Source organism: Lytechinus variegatus, chromosome 7, assembly GCF_018143015.1.
Source record: "Lytechinus variegatus isolate NC3 chromosome 7, Lvar_3.0, whole genome shotgun sequence".
NCBI classification, from domain to species: domain Eukaryota; kingdom Metazoa; phylum Echinodermata; class Echinoidea; order Temnopleuroida; family Toxopneustidae; genus Lytechinus; species Lytechinus variegatus.
The window spans coordinates 10,920,801-10,944,523 of record NC_054746.1 but is presented as its reverse complement, the minus strand read 5'-3'; the positions used below and the strand labels follow the sequence as shown (position 1 = coordinate 10,944,523).

At 33.7% G+C, this 23,723-nt stretch overlaps 1 protein-coding gene across 8 annotated transcripts in view; it reads right to left on the bottom strand.

Annotated features, from left to right (window-relative positions):
- Positions 1-23,723, bottom strand: part of LOC121418429 (mitogen-activated protein kinase kinase kinase kinase 5-like) — a 93,551-nt gene that overhangs the window by 27,665 nt on the left and 42,163 nt on the right. For 3 of the 8 annotated variants that reach the window (XM_041612283.1, XM_041612284.1, XM_041612285.1), the window contains exons 7-14: positions 18,552-18,631; positions 16,767-16,911; positions 15,229-15,360; positions 14,226-14,301; positions 13,136-13,262; positions 7,652-7,690; positions 4,429-4,485; positions 1,159-1,191 (exon numbers count right to left, since the gene is read on the bottom strand). In XM_041612283.1, the coding sequence (XP_041468217.1) occupies positions 1,159-1,191; positions 4,429-4,485; positions 7,652-7,690; positions 13,136-13,262; positions 14,226-14,301; positions 15,229-15,360; positions 16,767-16,911; positions 18,552-18,631 (689 nt within the window). The remainder of the gene's footprint in view (positions 1-1,158; positions 1,192-4,428; positions 4,486-7,651; positions 7,691-13,135; positions 13,263-14,225; positions 14,302-15,228; positions 15,361-16,766; positions 16,912-18,551; positions 18,632-23,723) is intronic. The other 5 variants (XM_041612286.1, XM_041612287.1, XM_041612290.1 and 2 more) reach the window with 5 other exon arrangements.

The following is a 23,723-nucleotide window of genomic DNA, read 5'->3' as shown; positions in this document are numbered from 1 at the left end:
CTTCAAGGTAAATATACATTGATCAACATAGGAGTATATAGCACACTGAAATTTATAATAGGATACTAGGTGTTATGCCAACACAATTGTGAGGCATTTTTATTAATCGTTTCAAAATATACATTGATCAACATAGGAGTATATAGCATACTGAAATTTATAATAGGATACTAGGTGTTATGCCAATACAATTGTGAGGCCTTTTTAGTAATCGTTTCATAACAAGTATTTACAGAAAATACAGACAAAGTGAATATGGGTACATAGACGTGTGCAATATTTTTATGCCATTAATTGAACAATTCAACATGCTTGACTTTTTCTGATTTCAGGCACAACACTCTATATTTGAAGGTGTTTATAACATAAGTTTCAATTCACAACTACATAAGGCTTAATCATTAACTGTGTATAAGACCTGTATAAGAGTGCTTTTTGACAGGCATTGATTCATTGTTTTCATTGTTAAAATTCAAACCTGTATTATTTTGTTTTCTCTCTCTCTCTAATGCTCTGTTGTGCCTTGAGCATCTACTTGAAGTGGAGAGTGTGCTATACAAGTCTTATTATTACTATTATTAAATACCATTATTATTATTGATTATATTTACTATAACAAAAATATTGGGATTTGGAATATAAATTTTGACGAACATTTATTCATTCCAATAGAGACACTGTTAGACAAACAACAGATTAAAATGATTTGATTTTGTATTAGTTTTTTTTAAAAGGGGGATGTGAGGTATTGCATTAACAAGCTATTAGTGCTCCACATTGAGGCATGCAGCTAATTATGATTAGATAACAGGAAAACAATTACACCATCACTTTATTAAAAGAAAAATAGTGAATAATTCAATGACATACATGTAATGTATGTATATGTCAACAAGGAGAGCAAATATCAATCGTCAAAGCAAGAACAGTAATATAGAAAATAGAATCCAAACCTTTTTTTTCCAAACTATGATACATTAATATAAAGACAAAGTTCATTTAGCAAGCAAAATGGGATAATGAATGTGACCATTTTTTAAGCAAATGATTCAAAATTGTCAGGAAGAAAAAAAGAGTGGTATCATTTCATGCATTTTGAAGGTAACACTGTAACAGGGAACAGCAGGAGCTGCGATCTGTAACACAAGAAAATGTTACCTTTCGGAGGATGCATCCAACATATCGTAATAGCTAAAACAAAAATTAAGAATATTGTGAAGGAGGATGAAATAGGAGAAAGCTTCTTCGTTCTTCAATCTCTTTCTTCCTCAACCAAATTTCTCCCCATTCCTTAAAAAACTCTTTTATTGTCATACAAATAAAAAAAAGAATAATTAAGAATGTCATGAACTTAAGATGATAAAAGAGAAATCTTTTATTCTATTTTATTTTAAATCTTGTGTTTTCCTCAACCAACTTTCTTCCCAGTTCCTTAAAAATTTATGTTGTGATATAAAGAAGGCACTTGCCAATTTGTAATGGAATTTGATGTCTTCACTCTGATAAGCTTAGCTATTAAAGTAACAAGTAAAATATGATATCTACAACTAATACTACTATCAAGCATCCATAATTATTTCTAATGAGAAGATATATTTTATTATTAAAAAATGTCAATATACACTCAAGACATTACAGCATCATATGTTGGTAAGATTGGTTCTATTAATTATGAAATGTCATGTTGAGTAGTATATCATGCAATATAATAAGCTCAAATGAGTAAAAATGAATTTTAATAAAGTTCAGGCAATAGTTGAAAAAATAATGATATGTCTAAATAAATTCAACCTTTTTATCCCAAATCTACAATGTTTAGTCAGTTTTTAGCACATTTTCTCTTATGTAATATTTCCCCATTCTGCAGGCAGAAGATTTAGTATATGAATATAAAACAGGCCCAAGTCCATAGGAGGTCATTTTGAGAAAACAAAAAACTGGATATTTTTTTAATTTGGGCAATTAAGTATATTTGGCCAAAAGACATCAGAGAACATAATAAAACAAATTTAAGTGTACGTTTTTTATGAACATTAATGTACACTTTACGTGTGGGCGGGGCCTTTTGTCTAGTGGACTTGGGTCGTTTTTAGAATCATAAGGACTTGGGTCATTCTGACATTCATATACATGGTAGACTTCTGGAGTAAGTAGTAGAAGTAATGAGAGGGCACTATGGTATGAATGTAAGAAAAGCCCCAATCCTAGACTTGAACTTTTCTTACACTCATACCAGATTTTCTTCCTCTGTTTAAGGCATTTCTGAGATTGATTTCAGATTTATCATTTATACACAAGATGAGCCATTGTATAAGGGAAAATTTCCCGTATTTAAATCAATTTCGCCAAAAATATGACTTGGGCCGTTTTTATATTCAGATGCTCAACTGTGTGCATGAAGATGAAATACCAGATTATTTCTGTGATGTAAAATGATCAACTTTTGTACAACCTCTAAAGGTACATTCACACAACACTGATTCATGGAGGAGTAATTTATCAAAGACGAGTATACTATACTCAATGATATGATATATTATGTACAAACTCCTAATATCAACGTCAAGATTAATTGTGAATATATGCACGATACTCAGAAGGTCAAGTACTCTGTTGAATTCCCATATAGCATGTTTTTACTTTCAGATCTGGGCCCCATCTCACAAAGGAATGTGATTAATAAAACAATTACAACAATAAAAGCCAGCAATGCAATCATGATGCTTTGAAATGCAGATACCCAGACTGACTTGGTCAAATCAAAAGAAAGAAACTTTTTTTTAATACGGTCAGAGGAACAATATCAAAGCTATTGATGTTCCCAGGATACTATAATACCACTATCATATTGTTACAGTTGAATGATAACTTGAGATATATATTTCATGCTGAATGATATGAATATAATGTTTAGAGTATATGATATACATGTATGGTGGAGCAGTGATTTCCAAAATAAGAAATGAAATGCTACTGGTTATAGGAAACATAAGTTCATTTTTTATTTAAACACATTACATAAACATGTTTGGTTAAACTATCATACTGGTGATAAATGAGTAGGTCTATATATATTTACTTTCTGTTCTACTACTACTTGTAATCAAAACAACCCAACTTATTATTATATTCTATAATCTATTCAGCCAATCCTAAATAAGTGGTTAATTTCAGACTACACGTATGATAAAGTAGATTAATAATAATAACCAGACATTAATATGTTCAATCCTTAATATTGTTATAAAGTGTTGGGAGCATTCCACAAAACATCTTGAAAGTAAGTTTCATTGACAACTGTTATAAACTACTGAAGGCCTTGCATCTAATTGGCTGAGAGATCATTTATCGATGAGAATCACTGACAAGCCAATCCATGAAAAGCTCCCATAGATATAATGAGTAGGATATACGTGGGATATATCTAGGGGCCGTTTCATAAAGCTGTTCATAAGTTATGAATGACTGATGACCCTTTCTTTTGTTAAATGATAGATCTCTGTATTTAGCTGACTTGGCACAAAGGAACATGTGTGTAAAGTCGAGCATCATTTTACAAGCAGCTTTATAAAACACCACAATGGCATGGTTGTTAGGGACTAAGTAGTGAATGGAATCCTAAAATGTGACTACAATAGAGATTAGGTTAATAAGAGTTAAGTAAGAATACATCAAAATGGACTAATTTATCACACCCACACTGAGAAATCAAACTAAAGGTAAATCACAGAGTAGGAAAGTTAGTACTGTAGACCCTGTTAGAGGTAATAGGGAGCTTGAGATTTCACAACATAACACAGATTCTTCGGTTCTTAACACTGTGCACCCTACCTTAAAGCCTGGCTCACATCTTTGGGTATTAAACTAGTGTTCAGCAGCGTATTGCCCAAACACAGACACAGTCAAATGCAATGAAACATGGTATTAGGTCGACACGCAGACCGTAGCTAACACAGAGGCCTACAGTTCTAGCTCAAGAGTGTGATACTTTACGAAGCACCCCAACTGACCGCAATCAAACTCCACTAGTAACAACAAGCAATTACGCGCGAGGATAAGCTTACGTAGGCCAACTCAGCTTGCTCGATATATACCTTAACTTACTTTGCTTTGGCCCGCATCATCACACTTTATCACGGCCTGCAACTCTACACGAGCTCCTACTCAGCGATATATTGCTACAGAATATTTTGCTGTATAGTATTTTGCTTTCAGCTGGATGATGCTGAGTTTGGTTAATGAAGAAATATGCAGATAAAAAAAATAATAGTGTGAGCCGGGCTTTATTCATGCACAGAAGGTGATTTCCGAAAAATATCATGCATGAGAAATCTAAAGCACCCTAACCCAAGAGAGAGAGAAAGAGAAGGAAGAGGGGAAAAACCGATGGGCAAAGCAGAGAGAGCTTGGGCAGAGTAAGATACTTACTGTTTGCCCTCCTCCGTGATCTCTTCAGCCCCTTTGAAATCATTGGTCTGATGACCCCTGTCATATCAAACAGATGGAGAGATATAGATAGAGAGAGAGAAATGCATGCAAGACAGAGACAAAGGGCTATCAAACGGGGGCATGCGAGTCAGTCACATTGAGCCACTACTACACCCATACAGATTCAGAAAAGACAATGGGTGATTTCAAGTTGGGTGTTGGAGCAGTTTTTACACCATTCAAAACATTGGGAAGGTTTCAAGTTCAGTGTTTGCATTGGAAGCACCTTTTAGATTGCCTTCCCTGGCGTCAACATCAAATGTGAGTTTACACGCCGGATCCGGATCTTATTACTCATAAACCTCATTTTCACTTTATGTTCGGTGCAGTACTGATGTCAAAATCGGCCCAACATCGACACTGAACTTGAAAACACCCCTTTGAAACAAGGCTGGTACTAGGATTCATGTTCGGTGTCTAGCAGTCAATAATGTGATTGGTACCGCTTTGTAAACCCACATTCAGTGTTGGAACTGGGCTAGGTAGTCTAATTACACACTTAACAAAACCAACACCATACTAGAAATCACCCAATAGGTTGGTACCTGGTAAAGATACCTCCCACCCCCACCCTCAACAAAAAGATTATTTATTTCATACTTGAAATCCTTTGAATTTTGCAGATACCTATAAAAGTATCCCCTTATAAATCCAAAATAAAACAAACTACTTGAGAAACTTTTAATAGAAAAAAGGGACCACATACCAGAAGAATAATCCCATTATTATAATAATTAAAAAAAAACTTATCATTCTCAAGACTAAAAGTCCAATTCTCTTGGTACACTATTTTCCCAAAGGAGAGACACATACTACGGTACTGTTCAATTTTCATAATATCATCATGTAGCAAGAGAAATCTATTTTTGGATGTTGATCTTTCAGAACTATCAGGATAAAACCCAGGAAAGCAATAACTGTAAGCTGTCTGACAGTTTCTCCTAACCCTTACATTTCCAAATGGCTGATAAAATGTTTTCACAAGCCAGTGACCTACAATCCCTTCCTTATATGATCACTTCAGGAGGATATATTCTGAGCATTGTAAAAAATAACAAATTGAATATTTCCCCCTTCTTTTCTTTTTGAGTGTACAGACTAATAAAGCAAGGATACTAATTCAAAAGTACTGCTAGGAACAGATACAAATAATGTAAATAACTACCCCAGTAATACAAACTTAATTTAATAAAAGTTTAAATGTAGAACATTTCTTTGATTAAATTGCAACACAGACAACATTAGAAAATTAAAAATCTGGGACAAAAAAATTGTCATTAACTGTTAGACAAGATTACCAACTCATTTAATATAATTTTTTTATACAGAAAGTAATTTGTAAATTATCAAATTGACAAATTAATTGATTACCAAATTAAATTATCAGATCATTAATATTAATTTACAGGTTAAGGATTTTCAACACTAAAATAGCATCTGTAAAGATAATGTCTCATATACACTAGTGATGGAGTCAGAAAGGATTAGGCTTTGGGAAACATAATAATCATTTGTGAACTGACTGACTTGACTACATTTCTGTAAAGCACAATACAACTTCAATATTTAATGTTACAATATATACAATACAATAGCTGATTCAAAAGGAAAATATTACGATAGTCAAGTATTAAAAGGATATTATTTTGTCAAAGACTATACTGCTCATAAGTATAATCTGTAAGAGCCATGTAATGTTTATATTTTTGTTAATATACAGATAATATATATCTCTTGGGCAAAGGATATAGCACCACAAAGAAACAGATGATTGCAAAAAACTGCACACAGGGTAAATGATATGATATTAGACTGTTATGAACACAACACGGCCACACGCAAAAAGGTACAAGATTACAGGAACACAATCAACCTAATAACATCATGTACTTTTCTCCATGTTTATGGAAATGATGTGAAATCAGAAACAACATTTATTTGTAGATGAAAGCTATCTTTCATGAGACAGATGATCAGGTATCTTCACTTCATCTTCCATTTTTTTAAAGAAAAAATATAAATAATTGTACTTTTCCAAAGGACGTTCTGTTTGCAATGTAAAATCTAGTTCAGACATAAAATTGCTTATTGGGCCAGAAAGGGACTGCTCCTTTTGATACGTATATATCATTACATATTGACGCACTTTCTGATCTTACTGAACAATAAATGTTTCATTAAAAGAAAAAAAACAGACAGGAAAAATGCACAAAGCAGGATTATTTTCTTCAGCAATAAACTGTCAGTGCCAGTGCATGAAGTACATGGGTGCCAAACACAAAATGAACTCGGGTTAACCGTAACAAGCAGCACAAACAAAAATGGAAATTACTCTTTAAAATGTTAGTCCACAGTTAGTCAAAATCTTTTCTTCTTGTTTGGCAAGATCCAGATAAACACAGCACCAATCCCACAATGTATCTACATTTGTACACAGAAGCTATTAATATGTATTTAATACCTTTCCTTGTAAAATGTTTAATGGGTCAGACCACCTTTATGAACATAAGTTTTCAAACACAAACAATAGCACAATAAAAATAAAAAAATACCACAAACCACTACTAGACCCTTGTTTTAAAAGCAAATAAATGATTCATAGCAATGTTCATTTTGGGGGGAATAAGCATTTACGGTATATGTAATTAATATCAAATAATTAATATTTTTCCTTTTGTTTTTGCTTTGACTGTTAACAGATTTGTTGTTTATATTAATAGTCAGCCCATCTACATGTATGTATTTTGCAACATCTATAAAAACACCAGGCTACACATGAAAAATCCTTGTTGCATCCATGTTTGTTGTTTGTAAAATAATCAAAAGGTAACTACTTATTTGCATATATAGGTTTTCCCCATAAAGAATTTCTGTAAAGCATACTAACCAGATAACTAATTCATTTTTAATCTGTTTGGATTTGTAAATCCCAAAACAATCCCATCATTAGTAAAACAAATACAACAAATAAACTACAGGAAGCAAAAAAAAAGAAAACACATCCCAAATAAAGACAATAAAAAGCAGAGGTGCATGCAAAGAAAATGGAAGGCAAAGGGTACAGCAATCTACAAAGCATTTTTGGGTGAGAGATGAGATGGTTTAAAAAAAAACAAAACTTGAGACACAAACAGGGATTGAATTGGGGAGACAATTTTCATACCGTTTCTGTAGCTCTTCCTCAACAGAAGCGAGTAAACTCCTATGGAGGCAAAAGATTAAAGCAATGTAATGGTCATGGCTGTGGACTTTCCATACAGCAACTCCAGCGTGCATCAGGCAATAAAGGGGACATGAGTGAAACCAAAATATCATAGCCGGTCAAATATTCATTTTTGATCATTCAACTTGTTTCATAAAAACTTGAAACCTATTTTTAATGGGGAAATATCACGCTAATACCCAGTAAAGAATATCAGAAAGCTTTTAAAAGATTTTATTTCTAAAAATATCCAACACTTTGCAGTATCTATCATGGCCTGGGTCCTACTTTACACATATTTGTTGCCTTCTGGATGAGGAGAAAAGCTAACATATTTCAAATATGTTAATACATTCCAATGGTTCAAACTTCTGTGATTCTTCCCCCCCCCCCCCCATCATGTCAAGCATATTCAAAATTTATAATTATAAAAAATATTTACTGCATTTTTATATAATTTCAGGGCAGGAAATAAACAATGTAATTCCAATACAATTGCTCCTTCTACATATCTATGAAAGAATGATAACCTGTAACTTATTACAATTCCATGCATTTAGTGCACTCCATTTACTAGTATTTCATAAATAAAAAGAAACCAAGCAATTTTGATCTAAAAAAATTTTTAATGTTCAAGAAAAAATAGAGATATTTTCTCATAGCAAATTTTTCATTAGGGGGAGGGAAAACAAAAAAAAATATTGCAAATACTGTAATAAAAAGGAGATTCTTTAGATTGTCCTGCCAAGAACGTAATCAAAGGATTTCTTTTTTATTCTTTCTTCATTATTAGCCCTTATTACTATTAGGTTAATCATATTTTTATCAACAAAAGTATACTCAGCAGCTATTAAACAAAGCTGTATAGAAACTATGATGGCATTATTTTTTTTCAGATTAAAATGAGGGAAATAATATCATGATGAAATGAGAATGGGATGGATAATCCTATATCTAATGGAGCAAGTGATTCTATAAGAAATTATGCCACGATTCCTGACATTATATCACATTAAAACTGCTTTAAAAAACATCGCTAAATGCAAATGATCTGGGTTGAGTAGAAGTGCTCTCACACCTTGATGTGTAAGCCAGCATATACTGATGTACATCATGTACATATGGCAAGCCATTTTTCATTGATTTCCACTTCTAAATATCATGAATTAAATTTTAATGACATTTGTATGGTAAGCCAAATCTTGAATTAATTTCTATTTCTTAACATAAATAATTTTAAATTTTATCACAATTTTGGGCAATAACTAATTTCTTGATATTAAGAAATAGGATTGAATGGTAAAATGGCTTTCCAATGCACATTGGCATATCCTGGCGAAAAAAATCCAGGTGTAACAGCCCCTTTATTAGCATATATTATAAACGTACAATTCGTAGATACACAAGTGGCAAGCCTCAACACACATCCAACAACTGGGAATGAAGCCAATTATTATAAACATGCCATGAATGAAACATACGTTTAGATGAAGCTTTTAATAGAAAAGAGTCAGTAAAAGGGCATTCAACGATGAGGTCATAACTGCAAAGAGGCATGGGGAGAATTTCAGTACAACAAACTACCACTTGTTATAAGCTACTGAAATCCTTGAATCTGAATAGCTCAGAGCAAAATAGTCTGTGAAAATCACTAACTATTTGTATCATGAAAGGCTTCCCAGGACTTAACAAATACATATAGTTCTAGCTAATGTAAAGAACTAGTTGGATGTTCCCTCGCCTTATACTAAATTAAGAACTATATTTCCAATAATCTAAATCAAATTGTGGAAGTAATCTATTTTATCAAATTTATGAAGCCTATATATGCAATAATTTCTAGTCTACGAAAACACATTTTAACCCTAGATTATGTACTACCAAAACCATTCCCCCCCCCCTCTCCTCCAAAAAAAAACCTATGAAAAAGTATTATGTATAGGCTTATATGGCTCATTTGCTACTAAAAAACAGTCAAATCAGATATATATTTTTATTTTGGTCAATCAAGTTTCTATTAAACTGTTTAAATTTCAATATATGCATCAAACAATGCTATAGAGGTGGGGTTTTTAATGAATTCTTATGAAAAATTTTACTCCTTTTTTGCCCTTATTCTACAACTAAATGATTTTCTTTTACTGCATACAGACTTTGAAAGGGAACTATGGGGCCCCACTCTCTCACGATAGCACAGCTGTTTTCTACAGAATAATGGATGAATCCTTCTCATATTACCATGTGTCTTCGAATCCCAGCACAAAATATGCAGGCTGTGACACCTTGAAGATAATTTTACTGAATCAAATATTTATGCCTCATTCCACTGCAGATTTATTGCAGTTTACCTTGAATTAGACAGGCATTTTGTTCCTGCTCAAGGGGAAATGTACTGTAGTAAGATAAATCTTATTGTGAAGAATTGATGAATCTTGCAAGCACCATTGAAATATATAATGTGTTACGTATAGCTTATGTATTGCAACCAATGTTAAAACTCAACACTTAATATAGGCCCTAGATACTTTGAATATTGTGGGCAGAGGTTAAAACTAGTATTTGCAACCAATGTTAAAACTTAATAGTAATACATAGACCTATATATATATATATATATATATATATATATATATATATATATATATATATATATATATATAATGTGGGTAGAGGTTAAAATTGGTATGTATATTTAGTATTTCAGGTAAGAATTTTAATATCTTTTTTGGTCAAGGAAAATAACAAGAGTAATTGAAACAAAGTTAAATGTACACCAATTACTCATTAAGAGCCAGCCTTGCAAACTAACACAAAGCTTAAGAGGCTAAGAATTTTAGTAATTTTGATAAGTAAGGTTATATAATTTAAGAAGGGGGGGGGTTAGTTTGAAGTTAAGGTTCACATGGTATGCCTGTCCAAATTGCCAATATTTTTCAGAGACTAAAAACTGGATCGGGTTTGTGCATTATTAATGCCTAAATGCCATTAAGGATTAGATTGTACATCACAGCAATTTTAAAAGACTATCAACAATTCAACTGTTATCAAGAATAACCCTATTGCACATTATCTACATGGATGACAAATGAAGCAAGTCATAGTTCTACACATCAGAGATTAAACTGCAATTAGTTTTGCTTGAACTGTTGAAAAAAGGCACTTCTATACTCCTTCTTCATATACTGGTAAAAAAACTTTTTCACAAGAGATCTCTTTAAGAAATGGTAAAATATATCATACATGTACATGGTCAGATTTATGATGGCAACATTTTAAATTGCAATTTGGAATCATGAATAAGGGCAGATACATGAGGAGCTAGATTGTTTTCTTTACTTGGCTTTATTTCAAATTATGATCTATAAAGGTCTTCATTGGAATTAATGTGAATGAGTCTGGGTACATCAGAATTAATCAAGAATGGAATCTTGTAAATTTTCATATGAAAATAAGCTACCAAAAATGTTTTAAAAAGGGGTGAATTTATAAATTCAATCATTTCACCGAAACAAAGAACAAAGATTTCTACATCTAAGTACTAACAAATCAGTTGAATTATTTTTTATTAGTCTGGCTAAATTAGAAACAATCTATTAAGAATAGAATCTAGTAAATTTAGGCTTACATGAAATTAAGCAATGCAAAGAAGCCCCAAAATTGAAAATAAAATAACCTGTTCTCTTCAATTGCTTTGCTGAAACAAATTACAAAGATTATCGGATCAGAGTGTTAACAAATTTAATTACATCCCTACACTTAAGCAATGCACTGCACAGCCCAATAAACATGACAAGGGACCCGTGGAAAGGAGATAAATAAGGCATAAACATTATTGGCCATTTGTAAGCAAGATGGTCAACCCACAGCCCTGGGATCTAGCTACATTGACGTCATAGGGTCTCCAGAGACATTTTCATGTTCCCAAATTGATTGTAAGGAAAGAGAAGACATGATAGAAGAAGCAATTGTCTACTTCGCCCATTCCAACCCATCATTTCAGACATCCATTTCTATTCTGACTAGTCTATTCATGCAGACCCTATTACAGCAGACTAGTCTGATTATTTCTCAACAAAGAATCTGAAGTATTCTTCTGGGAATTTGAGTTAATGTATTTAATTTAAAAACAAAAAAAGTTAGAGGAATGAGAGGATACATTTTTAGCATATCAGTCACAAGAACAATTGAGGAATAAACTTTGGAAGAAGTCTATAAAATATGTTAAATCATTAGCAAAATGTAGGCCTATGTATTAATTAACCACAAGCATTGTCAAATTGATCAAAGTGGAGTCTGTTCTGATTAGAATAAACTCAGAGCAATGATATTTTTCAGTATTGCCTGTGGCTCCCACTTATGATGCCATTTGTAATTGTTTAGATTTTTTAACAAGTAGAAAACAATAATCTAAGTTCACCTTGAATGTGAAAATTGTACTGCACTGCAAAAAAAAAATCCATGCCCTGTCTAATATACAAATTGGAACCCCCTTCAGTCTCAAACTGATGTTCGAATGCTCCATTAAATTGATTGATGTCTGGTGAACATGCTTTAATTTATATGATTTAACTGTTCAAATTATATAATTTTCTGCCGTTTCATTTTATAGCACTCCTTTTGAAGAGACCTGTTGACAACATTTCATAACTCCAGTGCTCAAGACAGTAGATAGCAAGAAAATATAAAAGGACAGTTTTTGTATAGCGCATTACACCTTACAAAGGTCTCAATGCATGCTAGGAAAAATCAGAAAAGATGAAGGAAACCTGCTGGTAATGCTTTGATAATATTATTTTCAGTTAAATAATATGTTTTCAATGCAGATTTAAATTGCCGAATTGTATCAACTTGCCTTAAATTATGTGGGATACTATTCTAGAGTTCCGGCGCTGCGTGCGCAAACCCCTGTTCGCCATAAAACTTTGTCTTAACAACAGGTACGTTACATAAGTCCTTAGGAAGTGATCTAAGATAACAGTGACCAATCACTTAGTGGCTTGAGAAAGTATACTTGAATGATTGAAAGCTTCCTTAAGGGGACTGTTTCATAAAAACTTACAACTATGGTAACTCTGCCATGATTGTTAAAGTTAGTTGTGACTCTGGAAGTTGGTCGAGACTTTATACACTACCGTAATCAAATGAAAATTTTTGGTAATGAATTTGTTACTCTATGACGATTAGAACATATCTTCTATCACTATTTTTCATCAAGGGAAGGAGGGGAAAAAATGGGAAAGAAGCTCAAGGAAACAAATTATTTCACATAAAGCAGCATCAACCTCCCGTTACACACAAGCTGATAATAAGTATGCTCTCCAAATATAGGGAATTAGCTAGAAATATCATCACTCGAAATGAAGGGGGGTTAATTCAGAAAACATAAAAGCAATGTCATGTTGATATGTTGATAAATACAAAGAGATGGGTATTCCAATCACTTACTTTCTTCCCTCTGATTCTGAGCTGCTTGGGTTCCATTCATGCGCTCCTTGGTAGTTACCTTCACCGAGCATGACATCGTCATCGGGAGGCAACCTGGGGACCTCTTTCACCTTCTTCACAAACTCCACTGGAAGGAGAAATTCATAAGAATAAGCATAGCTATTAACTCTTTGAACAGGTAAACTTGAGTAAATCAACCTTCCATGATACCAATAACCATTCCAGTTGAAGCAATATTATTTTAGACATAAAAAACATGTGTATACCTCTTACAATTTTTCTCCACAGATGACAAATATAATTTAATAGAGGTGTCACGGCTCAGGAGATAAATCTCTAGACTTTGAACCACAAGGATCCCACCATTGCACTTGCACCTTTTGGCAAGGCGTTAATCTACATTTGCCACTCTCAACCCAGGTGTAGAAAGTGGGAACGCAGTAGGAAGGTATAAGTATGCAGTGCTTTATTGTAATGAGCACTATATAATTCAATCAGTACAGCATTCCTGTTGTCCAAACTGATTCAAATGAGGAAAGTTGCCTTATTTGAAAGCAGAGGATAGTCTAAAAAATATACTTCCGCCATATTGGATAGAAAATACAATTTAAATATAACTGCGATTTATCATACTTCTGTTGTAACATTACTTGCAGTCAATATAAAATATGGCAAACATGCCAAAAAATCATGCATTAAAGGGTGCTAAAGTGGAATTCAGTAGTCTTGGTGAGAAAAAAATGCTACCCAAATTCTCCTTAAGAAAAAAAATATTAAAAATGAATTACAAATATCTTTGACAACATGAATAATTTCAAAATCATCATTATTTATTCTATCAATCTGTTCATGTATTTCAGCTTGAATTTTCATTATTATTTTTTTAATCACAAATAACTATTTGGAGAATTCCAAGCAGTATACATAAAATCTACTCTAATCCTTTTTCATGTTTTTCAATTCATACTGTCTTTGTAAATTCACATATGTCACTGTTAAGATGTACAATCTAGAACTTTTGAAATATATTTAAACCACAGCAAATCATCTGTGTATTTTTGTATCAATAAAGCCAGATGTCTTGACTTACTGTTGATTTCTGAAGCAGGTCTGTCTTTCTGGTCTGTCCTCTTTGATGAAACTCTCTTTTTCACATTAACTAAAGGCTACAGAAAAAAATTAATGTATAACATACATTTTTTTAAAAGTATATAATGCTATTATAAATCATTTTAGAGCTTTAGTTTGGTAATAAATATCCTTGGCACAATATTTCTGTATCTTTAATAAAAGCTCATAATACAAGTTCCAACATGACTAAAGAATGGTTAAATCAATTTATCAAGGAATGCCATCAAAAGTTCTATAAGTATGTACACATACTACACTACTATCTGAAAAAAATTCAGAGATGTGAGTTGGAATTGATTAGAGGAAATAAAGATATCTATACAGATATTTTTAGACCAAAATAAAAGCAACAGCATGGATAGAGGATTGGTCTAAAATTAGATTTATGTTCAATCTAGCCTGCCAAAGAATACAACCATTAATATTTTAACTTAAGGTAAGTCGGGACAAAAGTTGAAATCGAAGAACCGGAGTATAATTGAGAAAAGCAAAAGCATGGATAGAGGATTGGTCTAAAATTAGATTTATGTTCAATCTAGCCTGCCAAAGAATACAACAATTAATATTTCAACTTAAGGTAACAAAAGTTGAAATCGAAGAACCAGAGTATAATTGAAAGACTTCAGTTGATGACATGCCATTTTCTCCTACAACAATTGCTTAATTTTGTCTAAGATTCAGCTGTTATTTTTTCAGTTGACAGGCATTTTCATCGGTGACACAACATTTGCTCCGACAGCAATTGCTCCGGGATTTTATTTCATCTAAGATATAGGGATAGGGTTGCAATTGGTAGGGTATAGTGTTGAATCCAGGGTTGATGTTGGTCATTCCATCCGTGTGTGGAATCTATAGCGGAGCAATTGTCGCTGGAGCAAAGGTCATGGAACCTTTTCAATGCATTTACTGCGTTCTTGAATTCATCATATGTCGCAGTGCGAAAACTCCACATTTTGTATTACCTGATCATCTAACCTATCCTCCTCATCGTCTTCTATAGGTGAATAGCCTGGGTTGACATTACGAGCCTTCTCTAACAGTTGCCTCATTGTCTGTTTTGTCAGCGTATCTATGTTGTCTTGGAAAAAGGCATGCTACAACAACAGAAAATCAATATCATTGATCAAAATAATGCATTCAATGTTTTCAAAATTATTCTACCGTACATACAACTTATCAGGTCAGCAATGGACAAGAAAGAAATATCAACGGTGTAGACAACGATCAATGCTTCTAGTTTGACAAAATTCAAGTGGCAATATACATGATCTTCAATAAAAAGTGGGAATAAATACTTAACAGAAAATTTCATTTGACAATATTAAAGTGATTGGTTAACATTTGTTTGACTTTTAAAAAATCTGAGCTAGAAGGTCACACTTGTCACCTGTGTCTGTGATATGTTACAAAAATGAAGCCCAGAAAAAATTGCGTTCAAAAATGATTATTTAGTGCTTCAAAAATTTAAATATAAAGTGACCGGAAACACCATCTTAATTTCATCCCATACACTTATGTGTACTATTTAGGTGTCTATTTACAAAATCAGGGTTTGCCTTGTAGTTTTAGCTTTTCATTCTCAATAATTGTTGTTTTCAGGGCTTATTAGTTCTAATACATGCACTTGTACACATGTTTCATCTTGGTTTGAGAATTTTTTAAATTGGCTGCTCACAAAGTTAAACAATACCTTTAACCTATAATTCATTTTCAATGTAAATGTAGAACATCCTCTAAATGTTCCAATTGAATTTCGAATTTGAATTCTGAAATATATTATAAGTCTCCAATAAAAGGCATTGCAGGCTATTGTGAACTGCCGAAAATGCTTGTAGTGTACTAATATTTATAAGGACACGAAACAAACAGTAGCAGACAAACTTGTAGAGCATATGCACCCCTTTTCCCTCACATAGTTCAGGATCACATATCTTTTTTGTATGGTCCAAGCCCTCAGACCCCCTCCCCTCCCCCCCAAAAAAAATGAAATAATAATAATGACAATAACATTTAGAAAAATTTAACATTAGGGCAATGTCACGGTAACTGACGTTACATGGCACAATTTGACACACTTTTCATTGTGTGTATGATTATCTCTAAAACAACGAATGATGGGAGTTTGCTTAAAATCAAACTTCCATCACACACAATGAAAAGTGTGTCAAATTGTGCCATGTAACGTCAGTTACCGTGAAAATGCCCATTAAAGAATCAAACAAAATATGTATTGAACAATGTTTCAGCTTCAACCAACCTTCAAAATTATTTGGTTGAGCTTTTGTCCACTTGTGGACTTTCTCAAGCCAATTGATCAGTCACACATACTGCTGCCTGCAGTCTGTACCTCCATGTTTCTTGATCAAAATATGTATTGGTCTGGTATTGTGGCCAGTGTTGGTGGACTCAGGCTAACAACAACCATGTAACTTTCAAAATTTAATTGGAAATACCTACCTACATGTACCTTGATACTAAATGTAAAGAGTGTTCTTCCTACCTGAAGGAGTTTACTGGCAGTGGGCCTTTTCTTTGGGTTCTTGATTAGTGCTGTTTTAATGAATGCATGGAATACTGGTGTCCACTTATTCTTGTCCTTCAGCCTCGGCGGAACAAAGTTGCTCTTTGACATGAGGAACAGAGCCCTGCATGGTCAAAGAAAATTCATGATTTATATACTTTTGTCCTACAACTTAGCCCTTGCAGATTCAAAAGGTTAAAAAAAAAGGAATGTGTGATATTATGGTGGTGATATTATGGTGGTGAACTGATAAGGACAAGGATAGTGATGACTATGATGATGATTATGATGATGATTACGATGATGATGATGTTGATGATCAAGATCATGATGATGGTGATGATGATAACGATGATGATGATGATGATGGCGACGATGATGGTGATGACGATGATGATGATGATCAAGATCATGATCGTGATGGTGATAATGATGATGACGATGATGATGATGATGACGATGATGATGGTGATGATGATGATGACGATGATGATGGTGATGATGATAATGATCATGATCATGATAATGATCATGATCATGATCATGATCATGATGGCTTTATACAAGGATGACAACCATTGATAATAGTAACATTTTAATGTTCGGAGTGTTTAAAACAATAAGTACATAATGCTCATGCAAATATATGAAATTCATTAAGACTTATCACGAACTTCTCAAGTACCAAAAACATTTAATAACATCAATCAGTTTTTATTGCCCATATCATGGATCACATTTCATTGTATTTTCCCCCACAAACAGCTAAACTCCGACCATTTCGAATAAGATAACTTTCTGAAAGCATAATTAGGATTCAGGGTAGAGAGTAATTTAAGAGCAATTGATACTCTAAAAGGTCAATTAGGGAGAGGGTCATAAAACATCCCACAGACAAACAGAATCAAGGGACACTATTGTGTATAATTGACTTCTAATAGAATTGAATGTATTTGGCTTGCTTAGAGATTGAACTACAGTAGATTCTGCATAAGCTGACTCTCCTGATTAATTGCTTTAATACTCAATGGATTATTTCATACCAGGGATATGCAAAACATATGTTATTTACATCTTCTAAGTCAATTTACACCCAAGTCAGACTGATTTCTGTGGTCCCAAGGTATTTGACTTTGGCAGAGTTACCTGTATTTTACTATTGAAGTATAGAACATCATGAACTTATTTTCATCTAGAAGTAAACATCTACAACTTAAAAAAATAATATTGGTATTCATCAGAAATCTAGACGATTTGAATTGATTATAAATATCATTGATTTGTGACCGTGACTGTGGCAAAAAAATAACATCAGCAACAGCATCACAATCGCTATCAACGTTAACATCGTCATCATCATCAACTCATATCATGATTATTACAATCATCATCACCATCACTGTTATCATCACCTCACATCATCATTATCATTATCATCACTACCATCAATAAACTTACCATCAACATCATCATCATCATTATAAATATTGTCAACATCATCAGTAATCAACAATGAAATCAACACTATTATTATCAACACTAATTATGTCATCACCATCATCATTATCATCGTTGTTGTCATCATCATAGCCAGTTGGTATTGTTGTCGCTATCATTCACATCATTCTCATCATCAGTATCAACAAAATTACTAAAATTACCACTATCAACATCATCATCATCATCAAAATTATCGCCTACATACACATCATCATCATCATCAACATAGAAAGTTATAAAAATGATGAGGAGATTTGGTCTCACCTCATAGGATGTAGATCAAACATAGGAGGTTGAAGTTCTGCTAGTTCTATAGCTGTGATCCCAACCGCCCAGATGTCACACTGTAGGTAACAAAAGGAAATGTTCAGTATATATATATAAGTTTATATCTGTTCAATTAGTCTTCTTAATGTAGGGTAATGAAGTAATACTTCTTCCAAGAGGCTTAGTCTGAACAGATGATTATATATAGTAAAATACACAACAAAGTAGCATATTTTGCTATCGAGGTGTGTAATTTTAGTCTCATTGAAGTTGTGATTATATGCCGCCCTGCCGTCAAATAGTGTAATGATAACCCGTGTCAACAAGTTACCTTGCTTCAACGTATAAAAGTAGGGCTACATGTAGGAGACAAAATTAAAAGCACATACATGTAATGACAAATTGGTTGGCTGTTATGGGTAGAAAAGAAACACACATTAATGTAGGTCTGCTAAAACAAAATACACAAAATTTGACTTTTTGTGGGTAGGGCCTACTAAATAGTCTAATAGATAAGCCAGATATCTTAAACCTCTATTAAGCATATCACATCACACTGATTTGTGTTGTTATCTAAAATACAAAAAGTCCATCCCAGAACTGTCGCTGAAAAAATCTACAATTTCAGTTTGCATGTGACGTGATAAAATTGCAATTATATAAAAAAAATATAGACTCCCTGTAAATCTATCATTCTTTGATGGACTTTCATGAAGCCAATGTTAAAATGTTTCATTTTTTTTGTTCTTGTATTAAAACCATCTCCCCTTTTGAAATACCCGAAGCCATTTTATTTCTTAACAGACATCAAACTGTAAGTATAATCAAACAAAATTTACTGCATACTATGAGCTACATAGGCCTACATTAACGCTGCATGTACCGTATGTAACCATGAATGTAAACATGAACATTCTTTCTTTTTAAAAATTTATTGAAATATCAACACCAGCACGTGCATACATTCTGTGTAGAATCTGAGGCTATCCTTATCTTTGAATATCCAGAGAAATTCCTAATTCATTTGACAGTTGTATGCAGATAGTTATCCTGACAAATTGACCCTTGTGTCATGGAAGGCATTGAGAGGGGAAGAATAGGAGACAATACAACACTTTGTTCATTCCTCCCCTGAATTTGTCTGCCCCAGGTTCTTCCATTTCAGTTCAAACTATTTGATATTCTCAGAGACCAGACTCTATTCCATGTAATAACAATATATTATGTTTTGCATAAATGCCTAGTGTATCAAACACATCTAAACGATGTCTCTATCGATGCGCTTTGCAGAAACAATTATCCCAGTCATCGGATCCTGGTATGTCTTCACAATGTCTGCACATTCTCCACTCCTTGGGGAGCATTCCAACAAGAGTTTCCACACTCAACTGCTAGCAATACTACATGTACATAGGCTTTCACGCTTACAAGGTAGGCCTACCCATTTACACCTGGGTGAAGAGTGGCAAAGTACGGACTGACACCTTCCAAAGGGATTTCTCAGCCTCTCCTCGCAAAGTTTGAGTATTAGGATAAACTTGTAACTTTGAAACACACTACATGCAATGACTGTCATTTTTCACATCAGTATTTTGGATATATTCCTACATGTATGTAGGAAGGTATCTGATTAGTTTTCCTGATTTGAAACAGCTCTTTTTCAATCATATGGGAATTTACACAAATAGTCAGGCCCTGCATAAATCTCTAACATGTTCTACATGTAGCCGACATGAATGTGAAGAGGAATTAAGAAGTATCAGCATGATACAGAGACATATGGATATGTTCCAACCTATTTTTTTTGGGGGGGGAGCATTCACTCCTTGTACAGAACCAAGTCATAACCTGTGAGTATGAATATGAAGTCTCTACAAATAAAACGTTGACAAGATTGTCTCCACATCAGGAAGTGAGAGTTTTTCCTCAAAGCAGTGTCTGGCACACAGACTAGCACATAAATATCTTCACTGTAACCTGACCCCCTGTGACCTTACTGAGGACAAACAAACTGGCTGGGCTGGTCCTCATGTACATTTATCATGTAACTGGCTACTATTGACATGGGGAGAGATTGATAACATCGCCCTGATTAATGGCTTGACACCAGTCTCTGTGCTCTTTGGCCTTGACTTGTTAGAGACAGAGACCTTGGATTCGAAGGAAAAGGAAGAGGGGTCAGACTTCCTATCTTGAGGGATGGTCTGTGGAAGAATCGTACTCATGGAACGGGTGGATTCTTTCTTGCTTTGTAAGTCACATTAAAAAGAAAAGACAACATGAAATACGAAATTTTGTCAAATGATAAAACTAGTTTGTTTAACTAATGAATAAAAATATCACTTTCATAATTTAAGTATTAAATGCCATAATCACTTTCATTTGCCCAAATGATTCCAGACAATACCAGGTAAATCTGTGATTCAACATAATCTGTGATTCAACACCTATTCAGAATCTGACTCTTCCAGATTTTTCTCCTATTTAAATTGCAACAGAGAGAAGTGTCCCTAATATTCAAGTAATTCTTCATTAATTATAGAATAACATTGGGCAATAACAGATCACATAAATGAGGAAATGGCTTCCTACACATGATCAAGCTCAATGACAATGTACAGAACAAATACACGTGATTGCAACATTCTCAGAACCACCACAAACTAAAACAGGTGAAGAAAAGGTCAAAGGCAAATCCAAAACAGGTTTCTTTCTCTTCTTCTGCGATGAGTCATATATTACAACACATTGTCTTCACCCTATGCTATCAAATCAACACTACATGTACATAGCTTCCTAGCGAGTGAGCTGGAATTTCTATTCTTTTTACACAATGGTTCAGAAAGTAATACATAAGGTAAATATGATACTGGCTTCCACAACCTCATCAGAGGAGTGATGGACAGGAAAGAGGGAAAATAATTCTTTGTCCTAATAAAAACAAATATTTTTTCTTCTTGTGCTTATTGAATGCCATACAGTTGTACATGTAGCCTACATATGTACATGTACATGTCCGATGACTGAGTTGACTTTCAGATGATTGTTGAGAAGTATAATGCATTATTAACAACCACTATATTACATAAATACATATCCTGTTCTAAATTTCTTTTCAACCACTTACAGGCAATTTGCAGTTACATGTAGCCTGATATCATTACCAATATTATCACTGGGACTGAAATGATTTTATATGGCACTAAGAAGCACATTGGGCATTGCAACAAAGAGAAACATATACAACTGTACATGTACATCCGATCACTAAAAGCCATTGCATGGTCACAAATGTTCATGCATTTTACAGAATACATGTATTATGATTATTAGCCTACATGTACAGTGTATCAGACAATGGCATATATAGGGATGGGCTTGGGGACACTGCCCCACCCCCACTCCCCTCCCTCAATCAAGTTCCACAACCAATAAAAAAAAAGAAAGGAAAAGGGTGAATTATGATATTGTTTTGGGCAATTTCGCATAATATTCTACGTCAAAGGTCAGAAAATCAGGATACAGAAGGTCATTTCCTTCTAAATTCAGATTCATGCCCTGTCTTTGCTTTTTAAAAGCCATAAACCTAAAAAAATGTATATGAAATCATTTTCATGCAATGCAGAATCCTCTCAAGACCACTTAATAGCTGTATAAATGACTGGCAAAGAGCCCCCATGAGGTCAACAAACTTGTTGATGATGGAGAGGCATGTATAATGCAACCTGGTGTAATGAACTGTGGTACTGTATTCATTATTCTACACAGCAGAGCTTTGACAGCCTGACTGTGACGGTGGCGTGAGGGCTCCCGTGAGAGGTTATTGACATTTCACACGATCTAGCAATCTAGTGGTTCACAAAATAGCTCTGAACCAATCACATGCATGGATTTCAGTAGCTTAAAACACATGTCAGTGACTATTTGTTTCATGAAAAGCCCCCCCCCCCACAAGGGTACCTCAGAACTCAGATTGAGAAACACAAGACCCATTCCAACTCAATAACACACTTTTTAGGTGAGTGCCAGGAATACAAATAAGATCATAAACATTAGGAAGGTTGAAATAGGCCTCTTACAACCTAATATTGCATAAATCAACAAACATTTTCCGAACAATCTTTATTTCATAAACATTGCTTTTCTTGCAGTGTTTCTGCATGAGTGCTATTGTGTATCTATTCAATATTGATCTAATTCAGTTCTTTAATCATAGATTTCTTCTTCTTGTACAGACTGCCATTGGCATATTATCTTACATGGACTTGAGTGAAAATATATTCAAATTTGATTGGCATTTCTGGAAATAAGAGAAAAGCTTTCAACTACATGTATGTTTCGTACAGTAGTACATAAAACAATTGCTACACATAAGAAATGTTGTGTAGCAGTCATAAAAAAATGTGGAGCAATTTATGTTGCTATATCAGGAGAGATGTAAGACGTTCTTATGCTGACAAATTTACTACTACGATTCAGTTGAAAAAAACATTGAAAAAAAAACAGAACCAGATGGTATACATTTTATCCATGGAACACCTCAATATACATGTACTTACCCTGCAATTAATCAACAGCCTTCTAGCCTAGCAATCAACATACAAGTGTCATTGAAATATATCATCCACATGTGTCTTCAATTATAAACGCTCCAAAGACAATAAATATGGAGGCGTACTTCACTGGCATATAAATGGGGGGGGGGGGAGGTGTACAATTTCCACAACCAAGAAAAAAAAAGAGAAAAGGGGTGAGATAGGATATATTTTATGAATATTACATAAAAGTTTATCTCAAAATTGGATTTTCTTTCAAAACGGTCAGTTTGCCGCCTGCTACTTTAAAAAAAAGATGCCCTTTAAGACATACTTCTCCCCCTCAAAATTTTGGCTGATTATGCCACTGATGTACATCACACGCCCAAATATCAATAGGTCAAAACATTCGTTTTCCCAGAATTCCATGCATGCTTTTTTCCCCTTCTACGAAACGACATATCACGATAGTTAGCTGGCTTGATGGAATACTCATCCTTACAGTAGGATTATAACAGCCACAAAATGAAGGGTAAAAACGGGAACCAATTTCTTGGATCCTTATGATCCATTATAATGTCAAGATGGGGAGAATATGATCTTTGAGGATATTAAAATCCCTATAATGATGCCT